A 25,668-nucleotide genomic window follows, 5' to 3' on the forward strand; every position below is an offset into this window, starting at 1 on the left:
TATACATTAAAAATGCAATGCACGGGGCAGTGTGATGGCCCAGCACACTGCTTGGGCACACCAGCCCCTGTGTTTTCTGGGGTGGCTGGAGATGGCATTTATTGTCTGTATATGAGGCTATTTTTGCTTATCTTTGAGTTTGTTTGGTTTTTATTTTTAATCTGGTGACTTTCCAGCTCGGGAGAAGGGAACGCCTGCCAGGCTTGGGGGAAGAGGGGGGACCCTGCAGTCCCCAGGGGGGTGCGTAGGTCCAGCTCCCTGCACAAACCCCTCTGCACCAACTCAGGCGTCGCTACAGAAATTGCTTTTGTTTTCCACCCGGCCAGTCGCCTCAATGGGGCTAGAGTAAATTCTCCCTATCACAGGAGCTCGCTTCGCTGTGAGCACAGCCTAGGAGGTGAGAGGAGCTTCAGCCCATCCATGCCCGCTCAGCTCCCCACGCTAAGAGGTGCCGTCCCCATGGCTTTCTGGGGCTGGCTTTCTGTAGGGCAGAGAAGGTGACTGCGCCTGGACGTGGAGTCCAGACCAGCCACATGCAGCTGCTGTGGGGAAAAACAACGATGTGGAGAAGCCTGACCCAAACCCTGCCCAGCGACGTGATGGGGAAGGGCAGGAAAGGGACATCGGGACACATCTTTAGGGAGCTGAAGACAGGAGCCATTGGCTGGAGCCATACAGTGCAGCAGAGCATGAGGAGCTTGAACACGTTTTGGGAAACCAGGCCAGCAAGTCCCACGCTGCTGCATGGCAGTGGCACGTCAGACGCGCAGGGGCAAGCTTTCACCTCGTGGCTTGTAAGAAATTCCCGACTTGTTCCATAAAAATATTTGTTTTTCCTCTTTAAAATCACACTGCGCATTATACTGCACGGATGGACAATATCAGCTTGATCTGTGCTGGGAGAGAGAGGTGTGGGGTTTTTTTTGCGATTCAGGCTACTCTGCATTTGCCATGGCGAGAATAATATATAAATACGACCTGCCAGGGACACAGAAACAGCCCGACGCCCTTCCATGCCAGGATGGGAACTAGCAGAAAACCTTTGGACTGCAATTCACCCGCAACCCAACGCGTGGGGATGGCTGAAGTCCGAGTCCAAGGCAGGAGGCTGCATCACAACCCCACAGCCGAGCCCTCGGTGGCGTCACCGCGGGGGAGAAGGGGCTTTTCTGACAGTGTGGAGGGTGCAAAGGGTTTGCAGGAGGTCAGGGAAAAGGAGGGGGGGATAATAATACGAAAAAAATATATAAGTATAAAATAATAAATACAAATAATCAATAATAAAAGTTGAATAATAAAGAAAACGGAATAAAAATGAATTAATGATAAATGATAAAGAATAAAAATAACGAACAAAAGACTAATAAGTGATGTAAATTAAATAATAATAAAAGGAATAATAAAGAGTGTTAAATATCAGCAGCACTGACAGCTTCCCCCCCCGCCCCGCCCCGCCCGGGTCACGCCTGGGCGCAGCCCTGGGTCCTCCGCGCCGGCAGGGGGCGCTGTCGTGCGGCGGCGGGCGGAAGCGTTTCCGCGCTCCGCCGCCCGCTACCGCCGCCGCGCTCCTCCGCCGCCGCCGGGCTGAGGGAAGGGCCGCTGCGCCGCCGCCGAGCGCGGGGCGGGGGGGGGGAGGGGGCCGGGCCAGCCGGGGCAGCGCCGCAGCCTCTGCCTGCAGCCGCCGGAGCCGGGGCGGTTGGGCCGCCCGCCGGGACACGCCGCCGAGGAGGCGCCAGGCCGCGGTCCGTACCGAGGTACTGTGGCGGGGGAAGGGGAAAGGGGGAGGCCGGCGGCGGGTCGGACTGAGGTGAGGTGAGAGGGGGGGCCGAAGGCCGCCGGGCTCGACGCGCATTGTCCGCCGCTGCCCCCGGCGCGGGGCCGGGAGGCGGCGCCGCCGCGGCCGCTCGGGGCAGGGCCGGGCCGTGGAGGCCGCTGGGCCCCGGCCGGTGCCCGCCGCGTTCCGGCCCCGTCTCGGCGGCGCTGGGAGGCCCGGCCAGATGGGCCGCCGGGGTGGCGCTGCCTCTCTGGCGGCCTGGGGAGGGGGGCAGCTCCCGGACGGAGCCGGCTTCCCCGGGGTCTGTGTGTAAAAGCCGTCGGCAGCCCGGCAGGGAAGGGCGCGGAGCGGTGCTCCGCTGGTGCGGCAGCGCCTTTTATCCCAAAGTTCCTCAGATTGCCGTACCCGGGTAACGAACTAACGCGCAAAACTGCGCGGGGTTCACTTCAGCCTGCCGGAGCGGGGCCGGGGCCGGGGCCGGGGCGGGAGGGGCCGCGGCTGCACGGCAGCCCCGGGGCGGGCGGCAGGGGAGCAGGGTGTCCCGGGGGAAGGGGAGGTGGAGGTGGGAGAAGCCCTCGCCTTCTGCCGTAAAACCTCTTCTTTGTTGTGTCCTTCATGTGTGGGTCGGCCGGAGGTGCGGAGCAGGCACTACCTTACGCAGTCCTCTCGGTGCCCAGGTCTAAGGCCTCTTCATACAATTGTTATCATTCGTGTTCTTAATCCTAACAGGCCTCTGTGCGGGATTAACCGCATGTGGGGGCTCTTAAGAGCGCTTTTTTTTTTTTTCTTTTTTCTTTCTTTTTTTTTTTTTTTTTTTTGTGAACTGCCCCACGGAAAGCTAGCACAGCTCAGTGTTCCATAAAAGACAAAAGTTTTTTTCGTTGCTTTTTCCTACAATTCTGTGAAATACCACAAGTATTGAAACTGGGATGTATTAAGTATTTTGCATTTTTTTTTTTCATAATTTTCTTCTTAAGGAAAATTTAATTGTTGGTAGGTGATCGTGTAGGTGCATAGGATTTATTTAAAACCTATATGCTCCCTTATGAGAATGGTGTGATTTAATTTGCATGATGAGTCAAAGATTAAATTACATGACCTAGGTTCTTTAGTTTCAGGGAGGGAAGTAGTAAAGCTTGGAAGAACAGCTTAAAAGTAGATCAGAAATGAAATTTGGTTAGCATCAAAATATTGTAAAGTTTTGTGTGTGTGTGGCTTTTTAAGCTTACCTGTCAGAAACTCTGATTCAAGGCCCTGTGTTTTCTTTCAGTAGCATAGTTCGTCATCAGGAAACGTGTCTTCCTTTTTAATGCAAAGAGCTCATGAAACTATATACTGTCAGAGGAAATTTAGCATTCCGAACTTGTGCCTTGGCATCTAGGCTTTTAAATAATAGATTTTTACTATTTAAAACACTGTGTACCTTTGGTTAATACCTATTAGCTAATACCTGTCGATGTGGCACATACCTTTAAAAAAAAACGACCAAGAAATATTGTGAATTGGAGTAAGCATGGTACCTGTTTCGGGGGTCAGAAATAACTTGATTTTTTTCTTTCAGTTGTCCTGTATGAATTGGCAGCTTACCTGATCTGTAAGAGTGGCATGATGCCCCATAACACTGTGTCTTGGTAGGATTTTGTCTGTCATTGACTAGCTGTTGTTAAGAATATTGTATTTTACAACTAGCTTCGTGGTTGTCTGGTGACGTGAGAAACTATTGAGTCAGCCAGCTAGTATACGCTTGGCTTACTCGTATTTAAACTGTAATCTCGATGGTAGTGTGATATACGTGTCGTTGGGGACTTTCCTCGGTCAGACAGAAAAAACAGTTTACTACTGTTGGAGGAGGACAAAACTGGAGGAGGTTTTGTCTTGTGGTGTTGGGAGTGAGCAGAATAAAGGTCTTGTCATGTGAGTTTGTATGTCGGGACCAACAGGCTGCTGAATATTTCTAAATGTTGATAGCATTGATTTTTTTCGAGTTAAGTGCGGTCTCAGTCATGTTGACGTGGAGTTCTGAAACTTTGATGCATTTTGTAGGCACTTAGTGCATGACTGTAGATGGAGAGCTATAAAACATTTTTTTTTTTTAAGATATATGTATTTATACAAATAAAGGAGACTAAATAAAAGCGCTGGTTAAGTAATACTTTGTGACAATATGTCTTTGAGAGATAATTATGCTCTTTGGGTATTATCAAGTGCAGACAAATGTGTATTCCCAGTGGGGTGTGATAATATTAAGAAAACTCCACCTCTTGGAATTCCTTGATTGCTTTTATGAAACTTTTATTCAGGAGGGAATGGTATCTCTTTCGCATGCTATCGTGAAAGCCAGGGCATTAGTCTCTTATTAATTAATGGATGGTAGTCGGATGAGACCTTCCTGTTGCGCTGTACATGCTGCTCTTTCTAGGTTTTTATGGTGGTTTTGTGAATGCTAGAATTCCTGACCAGTGTCACTGCTGAATCAGTTCTCTGTGGAGTTTTTGCAGACGTTTTTAATGAGATGTTTGCAGCCTTAATTTTTGTGTAAAACCTTTCTGAAAGCTTTGATAAACTCTGCAATGCACTTAGAGTCTAAAGACTCTAAGTCTTGCTAAAATTAGAGTCTTGCTAAAATTATGTCTTTCTTTGTACTGAATGTAGAGTTTTGGAATGGCACGCTAATAGTTGGAGCCGGTTTGAAGCAGGGGGCAGGAAGAAGCTTAGATGACCTTTTGAATTCCCTTCTGGCCCTGCTTTTCTGTACTTCTGACACTTTATAATATGCTTTAATTGTAAGAGCGGCTATTAAAGTATGATTACTTTTGCCTAATTGGAGGAATCTTGCAGCTTCTTATCAAAAATAAGATTTGACTCATCTGCTCCTTACTAGTACCACAACAGCCTGCAGCTATTTCATGTGAATAATATGCAAAGCAAAAATACGAGTTGAAGTTAGAATATTGTATTTGCTACATTGTGCAGTTGAAATCTTGTAAATGTAGCAATTTCTGGTAAGGAGATAGTGGGCCCTGTGCATTTCTACCACTTCTTAGCTGCAAGTTGAAGCCAAATATTAATCCCATTGGACAAAAACCTTTTAAGTTGTTCAGTGATCTTAAGTCATGGTGTTCACTGTAACTCTGTGCTTTTGTAGCTGTAGATACACCTCAAGCAATATGAAAAATTCCTTTTGCTATTAGTGCTCAAGACTGCACTGTTCTACCAGGAGGAGAACTTTTAAAATGTTACTTCCCCAATTTATTGTCTAATTTAGGATGTTTGTTAGTCTGAATTGTTTGGCAGTTCGGCTTCTGTCTGGGCTCTCTCTTTCCCCATGTTTTCTCTCAATATTGTGCTACTTGCACCTCAAGATGTAGAGGTGTGAGCCAGAAGGAAACAGAATGTCTTCAGTTAGAAGGTGAAACTTTATGCTGAGATCCACCTCCCCACCCCCCCACCCCGCCAAGTGCAAACACAAAGGCTAAATTAGAAGATGATGCTGTCTTGAATTATTTTAACGGACTTGAGCTAGGCTTTTAAATGCATGCTTCAGGAGTACCTAAGGCTTAAAGTGGTGTCATGTGAGTTTAGTCTTTCTTTAGCCTGAGCAGATTTATACGCTTTTGTTATTCCACCTGATGATAAAACAACATGTTCATTTGCCCCTATTTAAATACTCTTTATAAAGGATTGAATTCAGGACTGATCCAAACTGGAAGCAGCCAAAATGCTGTGTGTTTACAGTAATAACTGTGGTCATTCCTCAGCAGCCTTCACGGCCTGGCTTTTTTCAGAGAACATTAATTTAGAAAATGAATTGCTTAGGTTTATTTAAACAATTGCAACTTGCTTTCTAACTCCCTTGTTTTGAGTATTCTAGCTAATACTTCATGTAGTCAAAAGACAGGATAAGAAGTTTCTGACTGTGGGACTTCAAATATGCTAAAAGGAAGCAAATTTTAAGCCTCTCCACAAGAGCATAAAATTATGGGCAAAACTGCTGAATATTGTAGCTAATCATAGAGTCATGGTATGGTTTGGGTTGGAAGGGACCTTAAAGATCTAGTTCCAACTGCCCTGCCATGGGCAGGGACACCTCCCACTAGACCAGGGTGCTCAAAGCCCCATCCAGCCTGGTCTTGAACACTTTCAGGGATGGGGCATCAACAACTTCCCTGGGCAACCTGTTCCAGTGTCTCACCACCCTTTCTGTGTATTGGAAATCTGCTGCTTCCAATAAAAATACCTAGTTCCATTCTAAAGATCCGTTTGCTCTCTAATTCTTACCTCTCCTTCAAACACTCAGATATCACTAAAAGGTTAAAAATAGCAAGACAGTTCAAAAATTGAGAAGTTATAATTAGTGTAGAACTGTCTTATTAGCGCAAGGTGTTTTTTCTAAGTTCAGAAACATCTTTGGATGAAGTTATTTAGGAGCTACTACTTGACAGTATACCTGAATATTTTCAAGAACTTCAAGTGCCTCACAGTCAAATGGCTGCATCAGTGATAATTGGTGTGTGCTGCTTTTGATCCTTACCCTCTTGTGTGTTTTTTAAAAAAATCTATTTGTTATCAATAACAAATTCATTTTTCTCACTAAAAGAATGTAACTGAAAGTTTAGCTGGAAACGCTGCAAGATTTGAAATGTGACGCTTAAAAATAGCCAAGATAGAACTTGGCTATAAATTAAATTGAATTAATATGTCAGCATTTCAGGGAGTTGAATATGCATGGTTGTGAGAGAAGTTCTTACGTTCAGTCATTCGTGTGTGCAAAATGCCTTGTCTTCTTTGAAGTTATCTATGCTAAAACAGATAATGAAAAAAATTGAGAAGTGTTCCCAGAAATGTGGAAGGTGTAATCTTCTTCTGGCTGCCAGAGGTGCCCAGGCAGACCGCCAACATCTGAAGAAATACCTTTCTGAAAAGTTTTTATTTTATTTACTGACTTTTAAGTAAAACATGCTAGTGCATAGAGATATGAAGAAAGCCTTTTGAAGAGGCAGTTTTGGAGGGCCCCTTGATCTCTCCGGACAGCTCTCGTGTCTGGTGCCGCTTTGGGTTTTGCCAGGCGGGACCATCTGTGCCGCTGATGCTTTTCTCTTTACTCCCCTGGCCAGGAGCTCACCTGGGAAGGCTCACCATGGATCCATGGATGGATATCTTTGGGGTTTTTTTTGTTTTTGTTTCCCCCCGCCCCCCCCGCAAGTGTTCATTCAGAGCCATGCCAGCTCATCTGCTGAGGAAGTTGCTTTAAAAAATATCTGTAGACACTGAATTATCAGTAACATCTCATATGGTGTGGTAGATGTGTGTGCTGATAGCACATGTTCAGAGCATCCTGCTGCAATGGAGTCTCTGATCTCTTCCTCTGGATAAGGAACTTCCTCTGGCAGTTTCAAGAGTTTTTGCTACAGTTGGAGATATGAGGCGAAATATACTTGTGTCATTATATTTTACTTTGACTGTTACATGTAAAGTATGCACTTCACTGCTTTGGCAGATCATACTCCTTTTAATATATGTCAAAAGGTATTTTTGCCTAATGTATTGTAGCGGTTCATAAAATTAACCAGCATATAACATTTTGACTTTATTGAACATTGTGCCTGGACAAAGCAAAAGAAAAGTTTGTTCACATAGAAGTAATATTTTAGAAAAGAAAATGTAAGGGATTTTATTCTATCTAAATGAGACCTCAGTGATACAGACATGCAGAAGTGTAGTGCAGGTGAGGACTGAGAGGTCTCTCCCACACAGCTTATGAAGGCATGGTTCTTCTAACCTGTTACACCTGCTATTCAAGTCCTAAGTTTCTTCTGACTGGAGGTTGGTAGTGATGGAGAAACTTTATGGGGAAATTTAAAGAGATACTGTGTAGCGGAAAGAGTTAATTCACAGTTCTTGATAAAGGCTTTGTATATGCTCGGTACTATATTAGAAAAATGTTGAGAAAGCCAAGTTAATATCTCAAAAGTTCACAAATATTCAAAACCTCACTTTGCTTATACTGTTTTTGTACAAAAAGTTGGATTACGTGATTGTTTTCAGTTTTTTTTTCAACAGGACCTTTTGTTCAGTCGGTGCACAAAAGAAGGCTCAGTGAAGGGGCATCCTTTGCATTTTCTTCTTTAGTCACAATGTAGCATTTGGTCTCCTGCTTTATTGCATAGAACTCAGTTTCCTGAAGACAGGAGGATTCAGGTCATTGTGGGTTTTTCATTGGTTTACAGATACTGATGAACGTAGCATTTCACAGTGTTCTTCAGCAGCATGATGGTTCTCCCCGCTTTTTTTCAAGTAACAATACTTAAGCATAGAGAAACACTCCTGTGTTTGAGTGCGTGATGTTGTATGTGTTGTCTGGTGGAGCACTTGAGAGCTTACACTTGCAAAGCTTTTCTTGCAGTCGCTTCCATTTGTGATATGAGATTCAGTTGCCTAAACATAGGTATCTAGTATTAATTTTACATGCTCCAAGGCATCTGCCCAAGCCAGGTAGGAGGTTTGTGATTTTCTGAAGGGGCAGCTGGAGACCAGCTGTGCTGTTCTAGTGCATTTGCAGTTGCATTTGTCATTTAGGCACCTGAATTGCTGCCATGGTATTAGTTGTTAGCCTCAGAATCTCATTTTGGGCTCCCAGAAGGGAAAAGATACTTAATAGTAACCACTTGGTAGGCACTTGGGTTATGTGTTGCCTAATGAGAAAGAAAGATTCGGGGTAGAATTCTGCTGTCTGGGGCAGTACTTGAGAGTCTTGACTGAGGGACCTGATTTTGCATCCTCAGCCTTGTTGCATGCTTTTCAACTTCAAAATCAAGTAAGGAAAGGTTCTTATGGAAAATTAATCTTTTTCGAGTCTGGTATAGTTTGTCAGTGGAATGAATGAAGGCTTCTCTTAAAAAGAGTATAATTGAGGAAAACTAAAATAATCAAGATAATTAGAAAACTGTAAATCTCGAAGTGTTGGATGTTGGACTTGAGGGCCTTGCAACTTTAACATGAGAAATTCAGCTTGTCTTAAAATATGGTCTGAAAGCAAACACAAGCTCCAGCGACCAGGTGAAATAGTCTTTTTCGATGGAATTCATGGATAATGATCAACAATGCAGGAAGCATTCTGGATGTTATTATTTAGATTTTTAATCTCTAAGAAATGCAGTATATTGACTCAGCAGTATTGACTAACAGTTCCGTTTTACATCTATAATTGACATTGAGCAATATTTAAACTCTGTAATAGGGTGGAGCTGGAGTAAACAGTTTTTCTGTGAGGAACTGCATCCATTCACCGAGAATTTGGGCAGTCCTGGCATAGCTGTACAGTCTGACTGGTGTTACTCTTAACCTGTGTGTTGTGGTGAGGGGATTAACAGCCTTAGATCCAAAAGAGATTCTTTATTTCAGGGTTATGGAATATTTTCCAAAATGAAGTCGCAAAAACTTCAGGGTGTTTTGCGTGCTCACAAACTTAGGAATGTATTGAAGTTTTAAATTCTGTGGAAGAATTGCATGTCAGTTCTCTTCATTACTTTAACTTGAGAAAAAACCCACATTGTGGTTATTCCTTCCTAACTGTATATATACAAGTTTATCTGTCTTAAAGAGAAATGATCTCTGTTTAGTGAGCTTTCATTCTTATTTGGGAACTTACACATATATATGGGCGTATGCATACGTATAAATAAAAATTGTTAGCAGCCATATAAGCATGGATTTGCAGTGTACATCCAACACAAGATGGATTACATTTTTTCCTTTGAGACTGACCATGCAAGGCTTTTTGAACTTCCCTTAGGAGTTGCACTGAATAAGGTCTCAGCATTGCTGGAGTGGAGTCTGAAGAGTAGTTCTGCTCTCCCTCTGGCATTGGCAGTCACCCTCATGTATTTACACAGCTTGAGGACTTAACAGTATCAAATCTAGGAAGAAATGTTAAATCTGTGTTTCAGAATTAGCTGTTCTTGAGCTCCTTAGCGAACAAGGAGAAGGATTGTTGGCCAGAAATACAGAATCTTTCCTCTCTAAATGGGTTATTTTAAACTTTCAGAATTACTTACAAGCATTGAAAAGTCTTGGTAAGTACAGCACAAGTTTCTACATCTTGTCACTTCTGCTTATTGTGGTACTTTAACTTTCAGTGGTGAGGATTCATACCTCTGAGATTTATAACAAAACTGAGAAAATCTGGCCTTTCATCAAGTCCCTAAATTAGGTAACCAAGCTAAACTAATTTTAAAATTATGTTGAATGGGAAAATTAAACTCTATATTTTAGGAGCTAAAAGGGAAATCTGGATAGTTTGGAAAGCAATGAAGTATAGTGTCTTTCACATTGTTTATTTAAGTCTTGTTTGACTTAGTAGTGGAAAAAAAAAATTAACAGATATCTGAATTCTGTGAAGTCCTCTGATTTACTTCTGTATCTAACGGATGGTTGGTCAGATTGAAAAATTGTGACTGCATGCAATTTATTTTTCATATTTTCAGAAATTTTAAAGATACCGTTACAGATTATCTTACGGAATTTATGACCAGTAGTACATCTCAGCTGCAGTCAAACTTTAGGTTAAAGTTTTAAACCAGGTTCTTGAAAGCATAACCTTACCTGCTTCTTGTTAAATTTAGTATTTTCTTAGTATGTTGATTACTTTTGTTGTTGAAAATGGAATAACAGTATAGAAAATGGTTTTGAAAATTATGATTTCTTTTGGCTTGCCTTCGTAATTGGAGCAAGCCTTTTAGCAGAGAAGAGATTTTCTTTTGAAATAATTAAAGCTTTCAAATAACTTCAGAGTTTACCAAGGCTGTGAATTTTGATAGTTGCAAATTTTTATTTCTAGAGTATTTGATTGTTTGATTTAAGGGCTCTTGTTTGATTGAAGCCTCTTGGTGATGTAGAAAGCAATGACATTATACTGTTGTAAACTCCTATCAAAGTAATTTTTATAATCCCTTATTTAAATAAAATTAGTGTTAAATTGGTGCATCAATAATAGTTTTAAAGGTTGGGTTTGGTGGATTATTTTTTTTCCACATAGCCCTAAAGAAGAGAAGGGGTTGACAGGATACTGACGTAGATGAAATATTACACAATGTAGGAGTGTAAGTACTGGCTATAATGCAAGCATTTCCGCCTTAGCTTGGTGTCGCCCTTTTGGAAGATCTGCTGTCCTTCAAAATTGTTTTTTTCAGTAGTTACAGAGATGGTGTGTGATCTTGTAGAGGTGATAACTTCTGGTAGTGTTCAAGTTTCTTTTGGTAGTCTTAGACAGTAATTGCATTAGAGGAAAGTTGGGAGCTCTTATTTTAGTATTACAAAACAATTTGATAGTTCCTTTTTCCAGTCCAACTCTTCTTAGCAGATCAGATAAGGGAACTCTTGTCTCTCAGAGATGCTTCAGTTCTTCCACTGTTAGTTGGCCTAATATTATCCACTTCTTGTTCCAAGCTTTGTTTTTTACTTGCTGTCTCTAGACAGGTAGCTCTGAAACATTTTGGGTTTGTAGACCTTTAGATGTGTTGCAGGAGAGATGCTGACTCCTATATAGACAGTATCAACAATGCTGGTTTTAGTTACGTTTTGTGAACCCTCTGGACTGTTCTGCCGTGGAGAATCACATCTACAGCAGCTATTGCTAGCTGCTTTGAAGTAAAATCAGTTGGAAGGTCTTCCTTTTGGAAAGGTACCTTCTGCTGTGGTATTCCCCCTCCCACCCCCTATGTCCCCCCCCCTCCCCTTTTTTTTTAAATGCAAAAATGCTTTTTGAAACTTCAGGGCAACTTGTCTTAGTTCTAGCAAGCAGGAAATGTAAGGTATTTTGCTCTGAGTTTTGGCTGGAATAAATTTAAATGTTAAACTTTTTATGAGGACCTTCTACCTGTCTGCCCCAAGGTTATTTTCTTGTATTTGTTATTCTGATTGAAGCAGAGAAGTTCACTTGCCATGGTGTGGTCTACCTGGAAAGATAGCTCAAGTGTCCCAAAAAGGGAAAGCCAGGTGAAATGTAGCGTGTATGTCCATCTGATGGGTCACCGTGGGCATCTGGCACATTGTTTATACTCTATTTCTGTTTAATGTACAAGTAACTGTCAGTAACTGGAACTCTCAGCTCTTGCCAGGAGGGAAAAGAACTTTCACGTGGGTTTTTCAGGAATATCTGGCTTTTCAGAGTGTGTATGCTGACACATCCTGCTGTATCTTAGATCTTTGGACTGATGTCTTGTGAGTCATCAGAATGACTCTTAGTTAGGTTGGCATAGCAAGACGTTGGACACATTTTGGGGAGCAACCTACATCATTCCCCCTTTTTGATTCCTATGCTGCAGAGCATTTCATAGTGTGAAGTGGAGCTCAGGGTTGGGTTGGAACTTCTTTCCTGCTGCCTCAAAAGAAAATACAATGGCATGGTGTTAAAAGTTCTGGCTCTCACCTCATCTCTCTTGAAGGTTTGTGCCATGGATAGTTCTCCTAACCCTGGTATGCATCATCTCTGCCTTTAAATACATCTTTCTGTGTTCTGTGATCTGCCTTGCCCCAAAGGAACACACCTGTCTTGGCAGTTGAGATGCGATGTGGTTTATGTATCAGAAATCGAATCCATTAGGGACTTTGAAGATTTAGACCAAACACGTGAATTGGCAGGAGAAACAGAGCTGGTTTGAGGGAACTGTGTAAACTGTCTTTATAGCCGCTTTAGGTATATTGTGATCTTGAAATTATTTATGCGGAATTTTCTATCACAGTGGCTGGTTCTTTTCTTGGGAGAACGGAGCGAATTATCCTTTAAGGTTTGGTTTTGTTTGCTTGTTTGTTTTTTATTGTCATGGCACACAGTTTGATCATCAATTTGATCATCAATGAATTCTAGATTTAGTTGAAAACAGAGATAATATTATCAATATATTTTCTCTTCCCTGAACCCATGGCTGTTCTGTTCAGGCTAAACTTCAGCCAACTGCTTCTCGTAAAGTTCATTTCTTACAAACACACTGACATCTTGGTAGTAATGAAATGTACACCTGATTATCACAGATGTGTTCTAGCCTATAATGTGTCTTGATTATTCTGCTGTTTCAAGTGATGCCCATGAACCTAATGCTTGATCCTGAGTATTTAGGGAAAAAGAGCAGTTCCTCTTGGCTACCCTCTGATTTTGCCGATCTTGATGCTGTTTTCCCATCTGCCACATTGTCCTTGGTACAGCGTGCCCAAGAGGAAGCAGGGATTTTCATCTGAGGATAAAGCTGGGTGAAAGTTCCATACTGAAAGATACCTCCACACAGCTGGCTTGGGAAAATCAGCCACGTGATTTATGGTGGTACCGATGCTGATTAGCAGTATGAAGGAAAGAACACTGTTCATAAAGGTACCTAACCAGGAAAGCCCTAGCACAGTTGCAGTTACCGTGGTCAGGGATTGTGGTTTTTACTAATCTAAGCTATATCTGCACTGGTAGGATTTACCAACAGAGCTGTGTCAGTAAACCCTTTGTATTGTCATCCAAACTGTGTTTTAAGTGCTAGGGACCATGGCAGAAAAAATAGTTCTACAGAAAGCAAATTCGTCAAATGGATAATGACCTTATGGATCTGCTCAGATATTGCCCGTACATCAGCTCCTGGTACCAGGAAAGAGATAATTTAAGAAAAAAAAAAAAAAAACTAGCAACTGAACAATGTTTTCCCTTTACTGAATGAGGACGTAATGAGCTAGAAGGAAGGGTTCACAGTAATGTTAGGGTCATGATTCTGAGTCGTTTATTGATTGCCCTCTCCTGATTTCTCTGTGACTCAGTCCATAACTCCCATAGGTTATTTGTCAGGAACTCCCTTTTGCAGAGGAGATATGTAATCATTGAATAACGTGCCAAGTTCTCTCGGTTTCATGTAGCAAGAATCAGCTTGGATTCATGAGAATTGATCTCAGAGTAATCTACATTTTAATCTTTGTGTCACGCCAATGAGATCTCTCAATAGAGGTAAAAATGGCAGAACTGAAGCGTCATGCATGGTCTCAGAGTCACCTCTCGGGACTTTGACCAATTGACTCGACATCTTTTTGCAGCACAGCTTGCTGTGCCAGTTGTTTTTGGGTTTCTGCCCTAGTTATGTCAAACTAATGCACAAAAGTAAACCCAGAGACGCTAAGCTGTGCTTGAATGCGTGTCATCTCAGCTAGTTTCCAAAGGGCTGTTGAGACTGAGGTGAATTGGACGGTAGTCTAACATAAATAGTCTTTAATTGTGAAGTCCCAAATTGATTATTTTCGAAGGGAAGTCTTGACAGATGTAATGTGTCAAAGCAGAGACTGATGTAGTTTATTATATTCTGTCTATGGCAGGGCCACTAGTAATCAGTTAGGGAGGATGGATACTCCTTGATACATCTTTCGGTTCGTAAGTCACTGTTTTTAGGGTGTTCCTGAGCTACGTCAGGATCATTGTTTAACAGCCCATTAGCTTCATGCTTTAATGTTGTCATTTCTTAAATGATCTTGTTCTTTTGTATGTTATGTTTATTAAAGATCAGCTGTTCTTTGGATAAATTAGATGAAGAGCTATGATGTGTTGAACTTCGATAAACTTAGGTTGAACATTAGAAGTTTCTACCAGGCCACAGAGTTTAGACTCCAAAGAAAGAAAAGGAACCATGGGAAAACTGCTGGTTTTCTTAAACATTATTTAATAATAATTAATGCTTCAGCAGGGGAGTTGGACTAGATGATCTATATGGTCCCTTCCAACTCTAAAAAAAAAAAATTCAGTGAAATTCAGTGAAAAGTAATACTATGACATGGTTCTTACTGAAACTACATTTGGGTAAATGTCCATTTTTATTTTTTTTCCGAGCTTTGTTACTTGTGCTTCCAGAGAATAGCTTTAGTGAGTGTAGTTTTTTTTGTTTCTTGAGAGAATACTCTGTAAAGAAAATTGTACCTTGGAGGATTGCACCTGGAGCAATCCCAGGACCATTCTCGCAGTTTAATTGTTCTCAACTTTGCTTCAAAACAAACGCCCAAAAAGCGCACATGCATTTCCCTTCCTATCTTGTGCTAGTAATTATGGCTCTCATCCTCCTTCGTTACATAACTAATTCATGTTTTAGATAATCTATTTTTCCTCTGTCCATTACATTGGCTTTCTGGTTAAAACTAAATGCTGATGTTGTGGTGCTAATGAGGTTTCCTGTCTTTTGTCTGTGCGGTTTCTGATATTCATACGGCTGTGTTTAGTTATTGGGACATGTTAACTGTAGACCATATTACACTATGCGAAATGAAGTCAGAGATTAAACTGCAGTGTACTTTCTGCCTCCCCTTTTGCCACTTCTTCACTCTCAAAATTAACCCTTAGTCGTGTATCAGAAATCTAATGCAAAGAGAAAACCTGTGGAAAGGAATGGGTATAATATATAACAAGGAATAGAAATAGTTACAAAGGGGACTCTTTTGCTTTGCATATTTGCTTCCAAGGGTGGGTAGAATGGCAGGTACGTAATTGCAATGTTTTTTGTCATGTAACAAATATTCTGGGTTTTGTGATGATGCGGTAAAGGCATCTGAGCCAAGAGGGAATTGACTGTAATGCCAGGTTATGAGAAAATTATTTGAGCTTCAACCTGGCCAGAAGTGGGCATATTGTCAGACAACTTTTCTTGAAGCAAGTTATTTTTCGTGCGCAGTGTGTTAGAGATAGTATTTACTTTTTGTGGTGAAACTTGTGGTTATTGTTTTTCAAAAATATACATCTACCAAGGAATGGGTGAGGCATTTACATGCTTTTCTGTATACCATATTGCAATATAGCAGTAAGGTTTGTGGGGAAATGACCGGGTGGGGTAACTCTGAACAGTACACCAGGGAAAGGAGCTGAGTCATAAGATTTCCTTGAATATGGAGGAGGAGGTTGGATTTCAGATACTAAGCATTAGTGTTAACAAGCTTTTGTGCTTATGCTGGATTTCTGAAGCCCCTTAAAAGCAGCAGCCTTGTTTAAAATGAGTTTCTGCTTAAGTTCTGCAAAAGCTCTGTAGCTGTGTGTTAAACTGTGATGAATATAATAATGTACAAGTCACAAAATATAACGTAGTGTTAGGAGGCTGCAGTGAGCTAGTCAAGCCTAATGGCAGTAGCTGCCCTTCTCTTCCCCCAGCCTGGTGCAGGTGTCTGCTGGAGAAGGAGGCTCTTGAAGAGGCAGAAGGCTCAGTCAAGTAATTAAATGGCAAGACAGAAGCCCACTTAATGAAAGGAATCAGCTGGCATTTGGTACTAAAGGAATAAGCAGGGCTGTAAACTGCTGGGGACTTGATTGCTTTGAAATTTTCAGAAAGCGAGAAGCTATCTCATATTGTGTATTTCATTTTCACATAGGAATTTATTTTCCAATTTTCTCTTTTTTCTGAATCCATTGAATTGATTTTTTTTTTTGTTCACTTGCTCATCTGTGTTACAGCAGAGAATTTTCTTCATGATTTTGATTTTTCTCTGAATTAAGTTACCATTCTTAGGGGATTTTTTTTTTCCATTTTAATCTTGATGTGGGTCACACCACAAATAATTCTGTGATGCAGAGTTGTGAAACTCCTTTTGAATCAGATTAAAGCTTTTGTGTGCTGCAGACTTGACAGAGTAAGCTAATAGTGAATTTTAAGGAAGATGCGAGTGGTCAGTGGTGGGTGGGACATGCCAGGTATGAGGTGGACATGCCAGTCTTGCAAGGAGACTTACATGTATAAGTTATGTTCCTCACAAAGTATCGCAGCAGATCCAAACAGATCATTGATTGCTTTAGCCGTTTAGTATGTCAAAAGTTTTACTTCTTACATATAACACAGTTGATGCAGTCCCTCTATCCACATTTTAAAGTTATCTGGAAAGAGATGCTGAAAAGATGTGCAGAAGTATTGAGAGGATAGCAAAAATGCCTTAGAGCTGGAGTATACTTTTATATTTTGCTAGCTGGTAGTGCCAGTAATTACCATTTACAACCATAGCTGTTCTGCTAATGGCATGCATATGTGGGTAAATCCATGGTTATATTAAATAGTTCATACTGGAGCCCTGAAACAGATTGAGGTGTGGCTTCTGCTCTTTATCAGCCTCATTTTCTCCTTGATAGGAAGGTTTTGCACGTGAGGTTGTATTAATAAGCTATGCTATTTAGACATGTATTTTGGATGAGAGACTGCCATGCTTCAATTTGTTTAGCATATCAAAAAGAAAATGGAAAAATTATTTTCGTACAGTGATGAGGCTCTAGAAAATTGTTTAATCTAGTGGGAAACCACATATCCAGAACCAGTATATTGAACGAAGTAGTAGACAACAGCACTTGAAAAATGTGGAAGAATATTTCAATGATGAATGTGAGTACTCAAATAATACACAGAAGGAAATGATGGATGCTGCCTTTGGTCAACTATACTTTTGCAATTAGGAGTGGTGAGGCCTTTGAGGAAGACATGCTGTAGCCTGCAATTTGCAGTGACGAGCTGGCAGTGGTATTTCGGATGCTTCAGGGTGGCCCCTGGCCACCTGTCCTGCCGTGCCAGCTGCCACACGTGCTCCCCTGCTGCGCAGGGCACTGGCTGCTCTTCTCCCTCATGGCACTCACAGAAAGTATACTCAGAAACTCAAGTACGGCTAAATACTCGGGATAACCAGCAAAATTCTATAATCTTGTACAAGAGGGCTGAATAGCTAATACGATGTCTACTTTTGTCTTTGAAGTACTTGAATATTCTTTTCCCAAGGAGCATGGTAGCTTGCATAAAAAATGGTTCTTGGATCAAAGGCCTGGCTGTCAGTCTTCCTTCCGGATGCTGGGCGTGTTAGAGAGTAAGGCAGTGCTTTTAAAAATGCATAATTCCTTGATCTATTTCGGGTTTTATCACTCCAGCCTCCCTTCGCAGCGGTGAATTCTGGCTGAACTAACAGCCGCTTGTAACAATAAGGCCTGATGAAAACTGATTTACATTACTGTCTTCAATATTGGCTTAATGATCCTTGTTAATCCAAGAGGCAAAGAGCAGGTTCTGAGGGGAAATCAGTTCTATCAGGACAAACACACGCTCACTGCGTTATATTTTTAATACAATCATGCCTCTCTAGCAACATGCAGCATGTTTTTTTCAGTAATAGACTGATAATATTGTCAATTAAAAATCCGTATACAGAGCAGACCCAACTGTTTGTTGCGAATCTAGGTAGATTTTGTAGTCTCATTAACTTATTTAATTGTATTTGCTTAAGTCAGTCTCCCATGTGTTAATTAACACTGTTGAATGTAATTGACACATGGTAAGGGTTTCGGGACAGGGGCTGGCAGCCTCCCTCTGCCTGGCAGAGGCGGTGCGGTGTCCTTCCCTCCTCCTGCCCCAGCCGCCTCCGCTTCTCCTTCCTCTCTTGGGCCGAGACTGCCTGGTACTGCTTTGTCTTTAGAACCTTTCAAAAATATATTATTTCCTCCCCCCCCCCCACTTTTATTGGGTTTGTCTTCTGCCCTTTTGGTGAGCTCAGCATGCTGGGCATTCAGACCAATATCAGACCACTCAAAATAACTGATGGTGTGTGACCTTCCCCCTTCAGTCCTGCCGTTGATTCAGCTCCAGCCTTACCGTGAACTACCCCTATGGTGAGATGACGAGATGAGGAAACTGATTCACAACTACTTCCTGGTCAAAGGGATCTTTTTTCTACATTTTCTACACTACTTTTTTGCTTACTTTCCTAGCATGTGTTAGTTTTCTGATAGCTTAGGGACTTGAATCAGCACATGGAGGGGTCAGCTGGCCCTGGCATAGAAGCACAGGAAGGATTGCAGTGCTGGGAGCAGAATGGGACCTCCTCGTCAGCAGCCGACAGCTGTTGGCTCTTGGGGAACCTTACCGTTAATTATTTGGCCTTGTTAAAATTATGTTGATTTTGTTTGATTTTCAGCACTTTTCTTCTTACGTGCACATTAACTGGATGTTACATGTGGCTAGGCTTGGATTTTTTTAACGACTGTAGTCAGGAAGTGGCTGACTACACTACTTTTTTTTTTTTTTCTCCTCTTTTAGGAGCTTACTAAAAGCAGTTACCTTAAACTCTTGGTGTGTAAAACTAGGAACAGGATCTAGCTGAAGACTTAATATAGTGCAATTAAACTGTGAGACCTACAATAGAATAAGAAATTGAGTTTATTGTACCTGGTTATTTTACAAAATTGGGAACTTAGGGGGTTTTGTACATTATTTAAGTAGTATTTTGCATGGAGGAAAGGCAGACTTCTGCTCTCCTGAGCTGGAATAGCGTGAATACTTTAATTCATTTGATGCTTTATTTATGGATTATACTTCTTTGCAGAGAAAAAAACCTTACAACTTCTTTATGTCGTGGTAGTTCATGGTATGTCATAAGCAGAAAGGCTGAGTTTGCTTTTCTGTCTTTGCTTGTACAGCTAGTAATTCTTTACAACCTTTACAGCTTTGAAAGCCTGCATTGCTGAGACTTCAGTGCCGGGAATTCATTTGTCTGTGGAGTAACTCTTTACCCATGTCACTGCAGTCATGAGTGTTATTGTGCCATTTCTTGTACCAGTATTTTTCTTGAAAATAGTCACAAAGGCATCTTATAATGTGCTTTATTTAAAAATCAAAACAAAACACACTGCCTACAACAAAAAAGAAACCCCTTCTGTTGTTAAGTAATCAGGTTTTAAACTGTAGCACACGTTTCTATTATATAGATAGTGCATTTTCTTACCCTTCAAATAAGAAAAAGTTAACCATTAAAAGAGAGAGCGTACTCCAGGCTAGTGAATCTATTCTTTAGAGAATTAAAATTTATTAAAACAGAGGGAGCTGTTTGTCATACTTTCGTATTTGTTCTTGTAGCATTTTTTTGCTCACAGAGAAATGCTTTTAAGTGCTGTCTGCTTAGTTAAAAAAACAATCTTGCATATGGAATGCATTAATTTTAAATTGGACATTAACTGATTGTGTGGTCAATGCAGTGAATGAAAAATATAAAGCCTTATACATAAAGTACACTGTGCATGGATGCATGCTGCATTGGCAGAGCTGGAAATTATATACTATCTGAAACAGTGGGACTACTATCTGTTGTTATCACAAAAGCCCAAATGTCCCAGTGTGCCTGAGTGTGTGTCAGTTGCCCTATGTCAGTTGTGCTTAAATCTCTGGGTATTTGGCCATGTGCCATATTGTTGTTTGATGGTCCATTTGGATTTATAATGTCTTTTAAGATTTCTAAAAGTAGCCGTGACACCAGTACTTTGAGGACCTTAAATTTTGGTAGGTTTGGCATGCTTAAATATCGGTGAAAGAAAATGCATGCCTAAGAAAGCCCGAGTTCTGTGTAATAACATTCAGGGTCTCTTTTAACAAATGGATAAAAGCAGTGAGGTTTCTGGGACAGTAAGATAAAGCAAAGCAGAGCACAGAGCTGTCCGTGTACTTGTTGCAGTTTAACTCTTGAAAAGAGTCCTGTGATCCCTTCCTTAAACCACAATCAAAACCTTATCGTGAACTTGCAAGGCAGCCTGGTGCTAGTAATGTGAAACAGTTATCATTTGACGTGATGTAAAGTCCGTTCTTATTTACAGAGAATGTCATTTGATGTTGTTTCCTTTTTTTCTCGGGTTGCAGATGTGGGTGGTTGCAGTTCTTTCCGATCTCACACAGATGTTGTCATTGTCTATTGTGCAGAGAGCGCTGCTTGGGGTAGTTTTGCTGGGCTGAGAAGGGAACAGCCTGCCTGTGTTCTCCTCGCTGCACAAAGTACAGCGCGGAGAGACAAAAGAATGTTCCTGTGTTTTTTGGTTTTTGGTTTGTTTGGTTTTTTTTTTTTTTTTTTTTTTTTTGACAGGATGTGGCACAGGTTACTCAGTATTAGTTTTGCTTCAGGGTTGGTGGGGTCTTCAGTCTTGAGGGTCCAGATGATGTTCCTGGCAGTGCCACTGCATTCCTTCCAGTAGTAAAATTGAAATAGCAGAAACAATGCCTTTATTCCATTTTATATAATAAATGAAATACCTTGAAGCAAAATGTCACCTTCAGTAATCAAGGATGTGGATTTCCTTCTTGTTGGTGCTGGCAGTCTTTCCTGATTTTTCTAAATTGCTTATGAGAAATTAATACAGGAACTTACCTGAATTGGGAAAAAATGTTTAGTATAAATATATGCTAGTGAACTGTTACTAATTTATTATTTTCTATTAGATATGCTAGTACATACAATAAAACTTGTGTGTGACTTCGTATGCATGTAGGTATATCTGATTTAGGTAGAACCTGGAAGGTTTTATGAGTATGTCGAAGTGGTAGACTATTTTTAATTTAAAGAAGAAATTGAGCACTATCTGGAGGGAAATCAAGTTTTGCAAGCCTAGACATTGGGCACAGCATGAGGACAGTTTGTCATTAGTCTATATTTCTTGGTTATATGTGTTATCCATATAGTCTTCTAGTTTAGAAGTAACATAGTTGTGGTTCAGAAAATGAGACATCCTCTTGGTTTTGATTTCTTTTCTTTGTATATCACTGTAATACCAAATTTTGTGATACCATATAATATTTTTATTCTCTCAAAGAAATCTTTTGATTCCTACTGAATTTTACTCTGTTTTAACACATAATCCAAGGAATTAAGACTAGCAATTTTTGGAGCCAACCCTGCTTTGTTACATGGACATAGCCATCTTCCAGAATGAATAAGCTGCGTGGTTCTTAAATACTGTTATTATCAGTGATGATATGCAAGCATGAAAGAATCCAGCTTTGTTTTCAGGGCTCATTTTAATTTGGCAGGAGTAGTAATCAAAGGGAGAAACAAAGGGAACATTTCAAATACTGCTGTGATGCTCAAGGTATGTCATCTATGTTGTCAGGAAATTGTACTTATTTTCACACCTGTCTCTTTCTAGAAAAAAAATCCTGGGTGAAAATACTGTAATTTTCATTAAATGTTGTTATAAATGCCATCACATTTTCATTAAATAACGAGTAGACATGTTTTTCTTAAAGGTAGGTTTCTGTTCCACTACATATGACAAAGTTGAGGCATAAAATTCTCTTATCTAAGGAATGACCTGTGGGTACGTTTTTATCTCTTAGGGTATAAGTCTTGTGTTTGCAATTTCAGTGTTACAGACCCTTTCTTTGTGCAGATTAAGAACAGGAGATTACTATAATGAGATAATTATTATACTAGAAAATAACAGAAAGTCCTTGTTAAAGACAGGAACAACAGAAAGTGATCTGTTAAAGAGTGGAAAGGGCTGCTGTTAGGTCTTGTTTGAACCTTCATGCCAGTACTTTTACCTGAAAGTAATCCGATTAAAAACTCTCTACCTTACACTTTTTGTTGGTTGTAGGCATGGAACAGTGAAGGCGTGATCCCTGTAGCTGGTTACTTGAAATACCTATTTATGGAAATTTTCTTGGCTAAAGATCTGAGTGCCTCTGTTCTTCACCGTTAAATTGTTGCCCTTGGGACAGCCCAACTTGGTGTTAAAATGAAAATAACTCAAAAATAGCCTCAAATTGGTAGTTTTAATCTTTGATCAAAAGATGATTGAATAAGATCAGGATTAACATTTTGGAGTTCATGGTGAATGAGCTGGTATTTTAATCAAGGATCAAAGTGCATGCTATTAGATTAGAAACTATAACATGCTGGTTATAGTTGACTGGTTACTAACTTCATGGACATTGTATGGAGATAGAAATTACTGACTTTCAGGGTAGTATCCCTTCTTTGTAATGCCAGTGTAATCTCTGCTCTGTCAGCTTCGGCTGTCTTTTGTGTCTAGCAGAAGTAGCACTGTCAGCATTTTTAATGCAGGATTTCCTGTTCTTTTCTGTCTAGATTAGAGTTCTAGAAGTATGCTTTATGGAATTCACTTATAAGAAGTTTTTATTATTTAAATGGGGGTGTATGTGTTTAGTAATAAAAGCTTTTGTATACTCATTTATACTAGTAATACTTTTCTGTTTTGTACACAGAAGTGAATGTATTTGTGTGTAAAAGCAGATATATGTAAATATACAGAGGAGTGAACGTATTTGTATTCAAGAGCCACAAACTTTTAGGGAAGGAAAATTGCTCCTGCAGGAGAAGTGTTAACATTTTTGGAAAAGATATGTATCAGGTGTTTGGTTTTAATCTTTTCAAGTGCCTTATTCACGTTTGTTATTGGTGACAAATTTTGTTTCCCATAAAATGAGTGGGGGTGAGGCTGTATTTCAGTATGACATTAGAGTAATACTGATGTGAAAAAGCCAGGACATACCAGGTGTTTTGATACAGAAATAAGCTGCTGTCTGTAGCCTTGTCTGCGTCCTGCTCAGCTCCCACAGAGGTGCGGGCTTTGCCGTCTGCTTTGCATTTGTTATGGAATGAATACGGGTAAAAGCATGTACCTGGGTAGTCATTGCAGCGCCGTGACTGAGACATGATGACTTGTGTGTCAAAAGTCCTAATACAAGAAGGCATTTTGCCTGACAACATTAATTGAAATAACATATCCTTGTTAATCTTGACCATATGTGGTATTCATGCAGTATATGGCTTTGGATATATGTGTTGTATTCCTTTAATTTGTTCCTGTATGGGTATGTTCCCATACAGGGTATGTTCCTGTAGCATAAGATAACGATCTTAATGTGAGTTCTTAGATTCTGTATCTTGTGTTTTAAAAGAATTACAAACAAAAACATTTAACTTGGTCATGACAGGCTCTTGTTAAACTGTCAAGGATGGTTATTCCACATAGGTATACCTTTGCTACTCTCTCTGTCTTCATGTGTGTTGTTATACTGACCTTATGTTTCTATTTTTGACATGCTTTTTTTTTCTCCTCCTTTACCAGGTGAAGCAGGAGCTGTAGAAGGAAGACCTTGTGGCTCGCAATCATGCCATTCCCTTTTGGCAAGTCCCACAAGTCTCCTGCAGACATAGTGAAGAACCTGAAGGAAAGTATGGCAGTTCTAGAAAAGCAAGACATCTCTGACAAGAAGGCAGAAAAGGTACGGTTGGGACTTTCCAATTGCTAAACAGTAATTGAAAGGGGAAACAAAGAAGATACTTACAGCTATTGAAACTGAATCGATTAGGAATGATTTTTGGGTTTTATACTCTGATAAAGGGTAAGTTACTATGTACCTTTGAACAAGTTTGTTTCATGTTGGTTGGATTTGCATTTTTATGCCACTGACAGATGATATGATACTTAAAATAATTTGGTTTGGAACTGTAGGCCATTGCATTCTTTAATGAGCAGCTCACAGCCACGCAGTGTTCTGGTGCTTGTGTCCACCGTGATGGCTTTACTGCTGTACAGTAGTTTCTGTCTGTGCTTGTCCATGCAAATGTTCACAGAGCAGAGTGTCTCTGTTACTGAATCTGAGGAACTTTGTGTCTCCATGGATGTCAGCAGAGGATATACTTTCACCTTTCCTTGCCTTTTCTTCAGCACACAGGAAGATGTGGTGAAAAGTTTCTATGCTGGTGCGGTTTCCTTTAGATAGGATGCTTTGCTGCTTCAGGGTCTGTACCTGTCCACAATCATTTACTTCTCAACTGGTAGTCTTGATGGCTTTACTAAAAGTTCAGCCTGAGTGCAGCTGCGTCCCATCTAGTGACTTGTATTGCAGGGTTATTTACTTTTTAGATGAAGCTTTTCATAATAAACTCAGCACAAGGGCATAGATTTCAATACTTCCAAAAAAAACCCCCAAAGCTAAATCAAAAAAACAACTAAACAAAACATCTCCCCCTCCAATCTATGAGCTTTTGAAGCAGGCTATGATACCCTCCTTGGATCCTCTCCCAGCATTATTTAGCTGTTCTGTGCCATTCTTGGCATCCTGACAGAGTCACGTGCAGGAGATAGTCAGGATCTTTTCCATGTTCACCAGTATTTTTAAGCAGAGTGTGACCAGCTTCTCTGCATCCAGTTTCACCTAGGTTTGGCACTACTGCTTTTAAGTGCAGGAGAATTTGTATCTTAACTGAATTGCAGTCTTTTTCCTGATATTCTTTAGAGTCAGCATCTTCTACCCCAGTGCCAGCATGTGGTACGTTCCAGGTCTCTTGCAGCGTACCATAATATTTTACCCTGATGTTTTTTCTCTCTTGCTGGAGAGAAAAATGTTATAGCCTGTTATGCAGGCCTGTGTGGAGGCTGGGAGGATTTTCACTGCTGCTGCTTCTTTTCTTCTTTCTCTAATAAAAGACATCTGTCAGGAGAGGAGGGGTAGGTGCATTCTGAAGAGTCTGTGATGAGACATGGCACTGCCTCCTTCATCTCAGCCTCATTATTAATAACTGGAGATGTGGCTTGATCTTAAAATCCGTGCTCTTTTGTGTCATCTTTTTCTTTTTGCTTAGACCTCTAATGGGGAACAGACCAGCTTCATTCCATTGTGCATAGCTGAGCACTGTATCACGTGCCTGTGTTCTTGATGCTGTAGCTGAAGATTATTATGTACCATTTGCTTCTAGCTGGCCTTTAATCCCATACCTCCATCTTCTTTAAAGACCTCGTTTAGAAGCTCGGTATGGTAGTGCTGGCCTCTGTCATCCTTGTTATTCAGAGGAAACCGGTTGGTGAATCTGAACATTCACACCATCCAGGGCCACATCTCCATACAGAGATTCTTCAGGAAATAGTTGTTTGCTGGCAAGCCAAGACTTCCATGAAGGTGACTGTGATTCTGGTGGTTTTTCTCAGATTCTCAGATTGTTTGCTGGTTTGAGAGAGAGAGTTCTTTGATATCCTACAGGCCAGTCATCACATCTTTGAGGGTACAGGTCTGATAAAACACCCTGAATTCATGCCCTCTTCCTATCCAGTCTATCAAAATGACTTGGGGTAACTTTGGAGTTAAAAGACA

At 40.8% G+C, this 25,668-nt stretch overlaps 1 protein-coding gene across 1 annotated transcript in view; it reads left to right on the top strand.

Annotated features, from left to right (window-relative positions):
* Positions 1-1,641: 1,641 nt before the first annotated feature.
* The window catches only part of CAB39 (calcium binding protein 39), a 42,931-nt gene continuing 18,904 nt past the window's right edge, over positions 1,642-25,668 (top strand). The window contains exons 1-2 of the mRNA XM_074153206.1: positions 1,642-1,754; positions 23,643-23,799. Coding sequence (XP_074009307.1) covers positions 23,686-23,799 — 114 coding nt within the window. The 5' untranslated portion in view covers positions 1,642-1,754; positions 23,643-23,685. The remainder of the gene's footprint in view (positions 1,755-23,642; positions 23,800-25,668) is intronic.

Source organism: Numenius arquata, chromosome 9 (assembly GCF_964106895.1).
Source record: "Numenius arquata chromosome 9, bNumArq3.hap1.1, whole genome shotgun sequence".
Taxonomy (NCBI): domain Eukaryota; kingdom Metazoa; phylum Chordata; class Aves; order Charadriiformes; family Scolopacidae; genus Numenius; species Numenius arquata.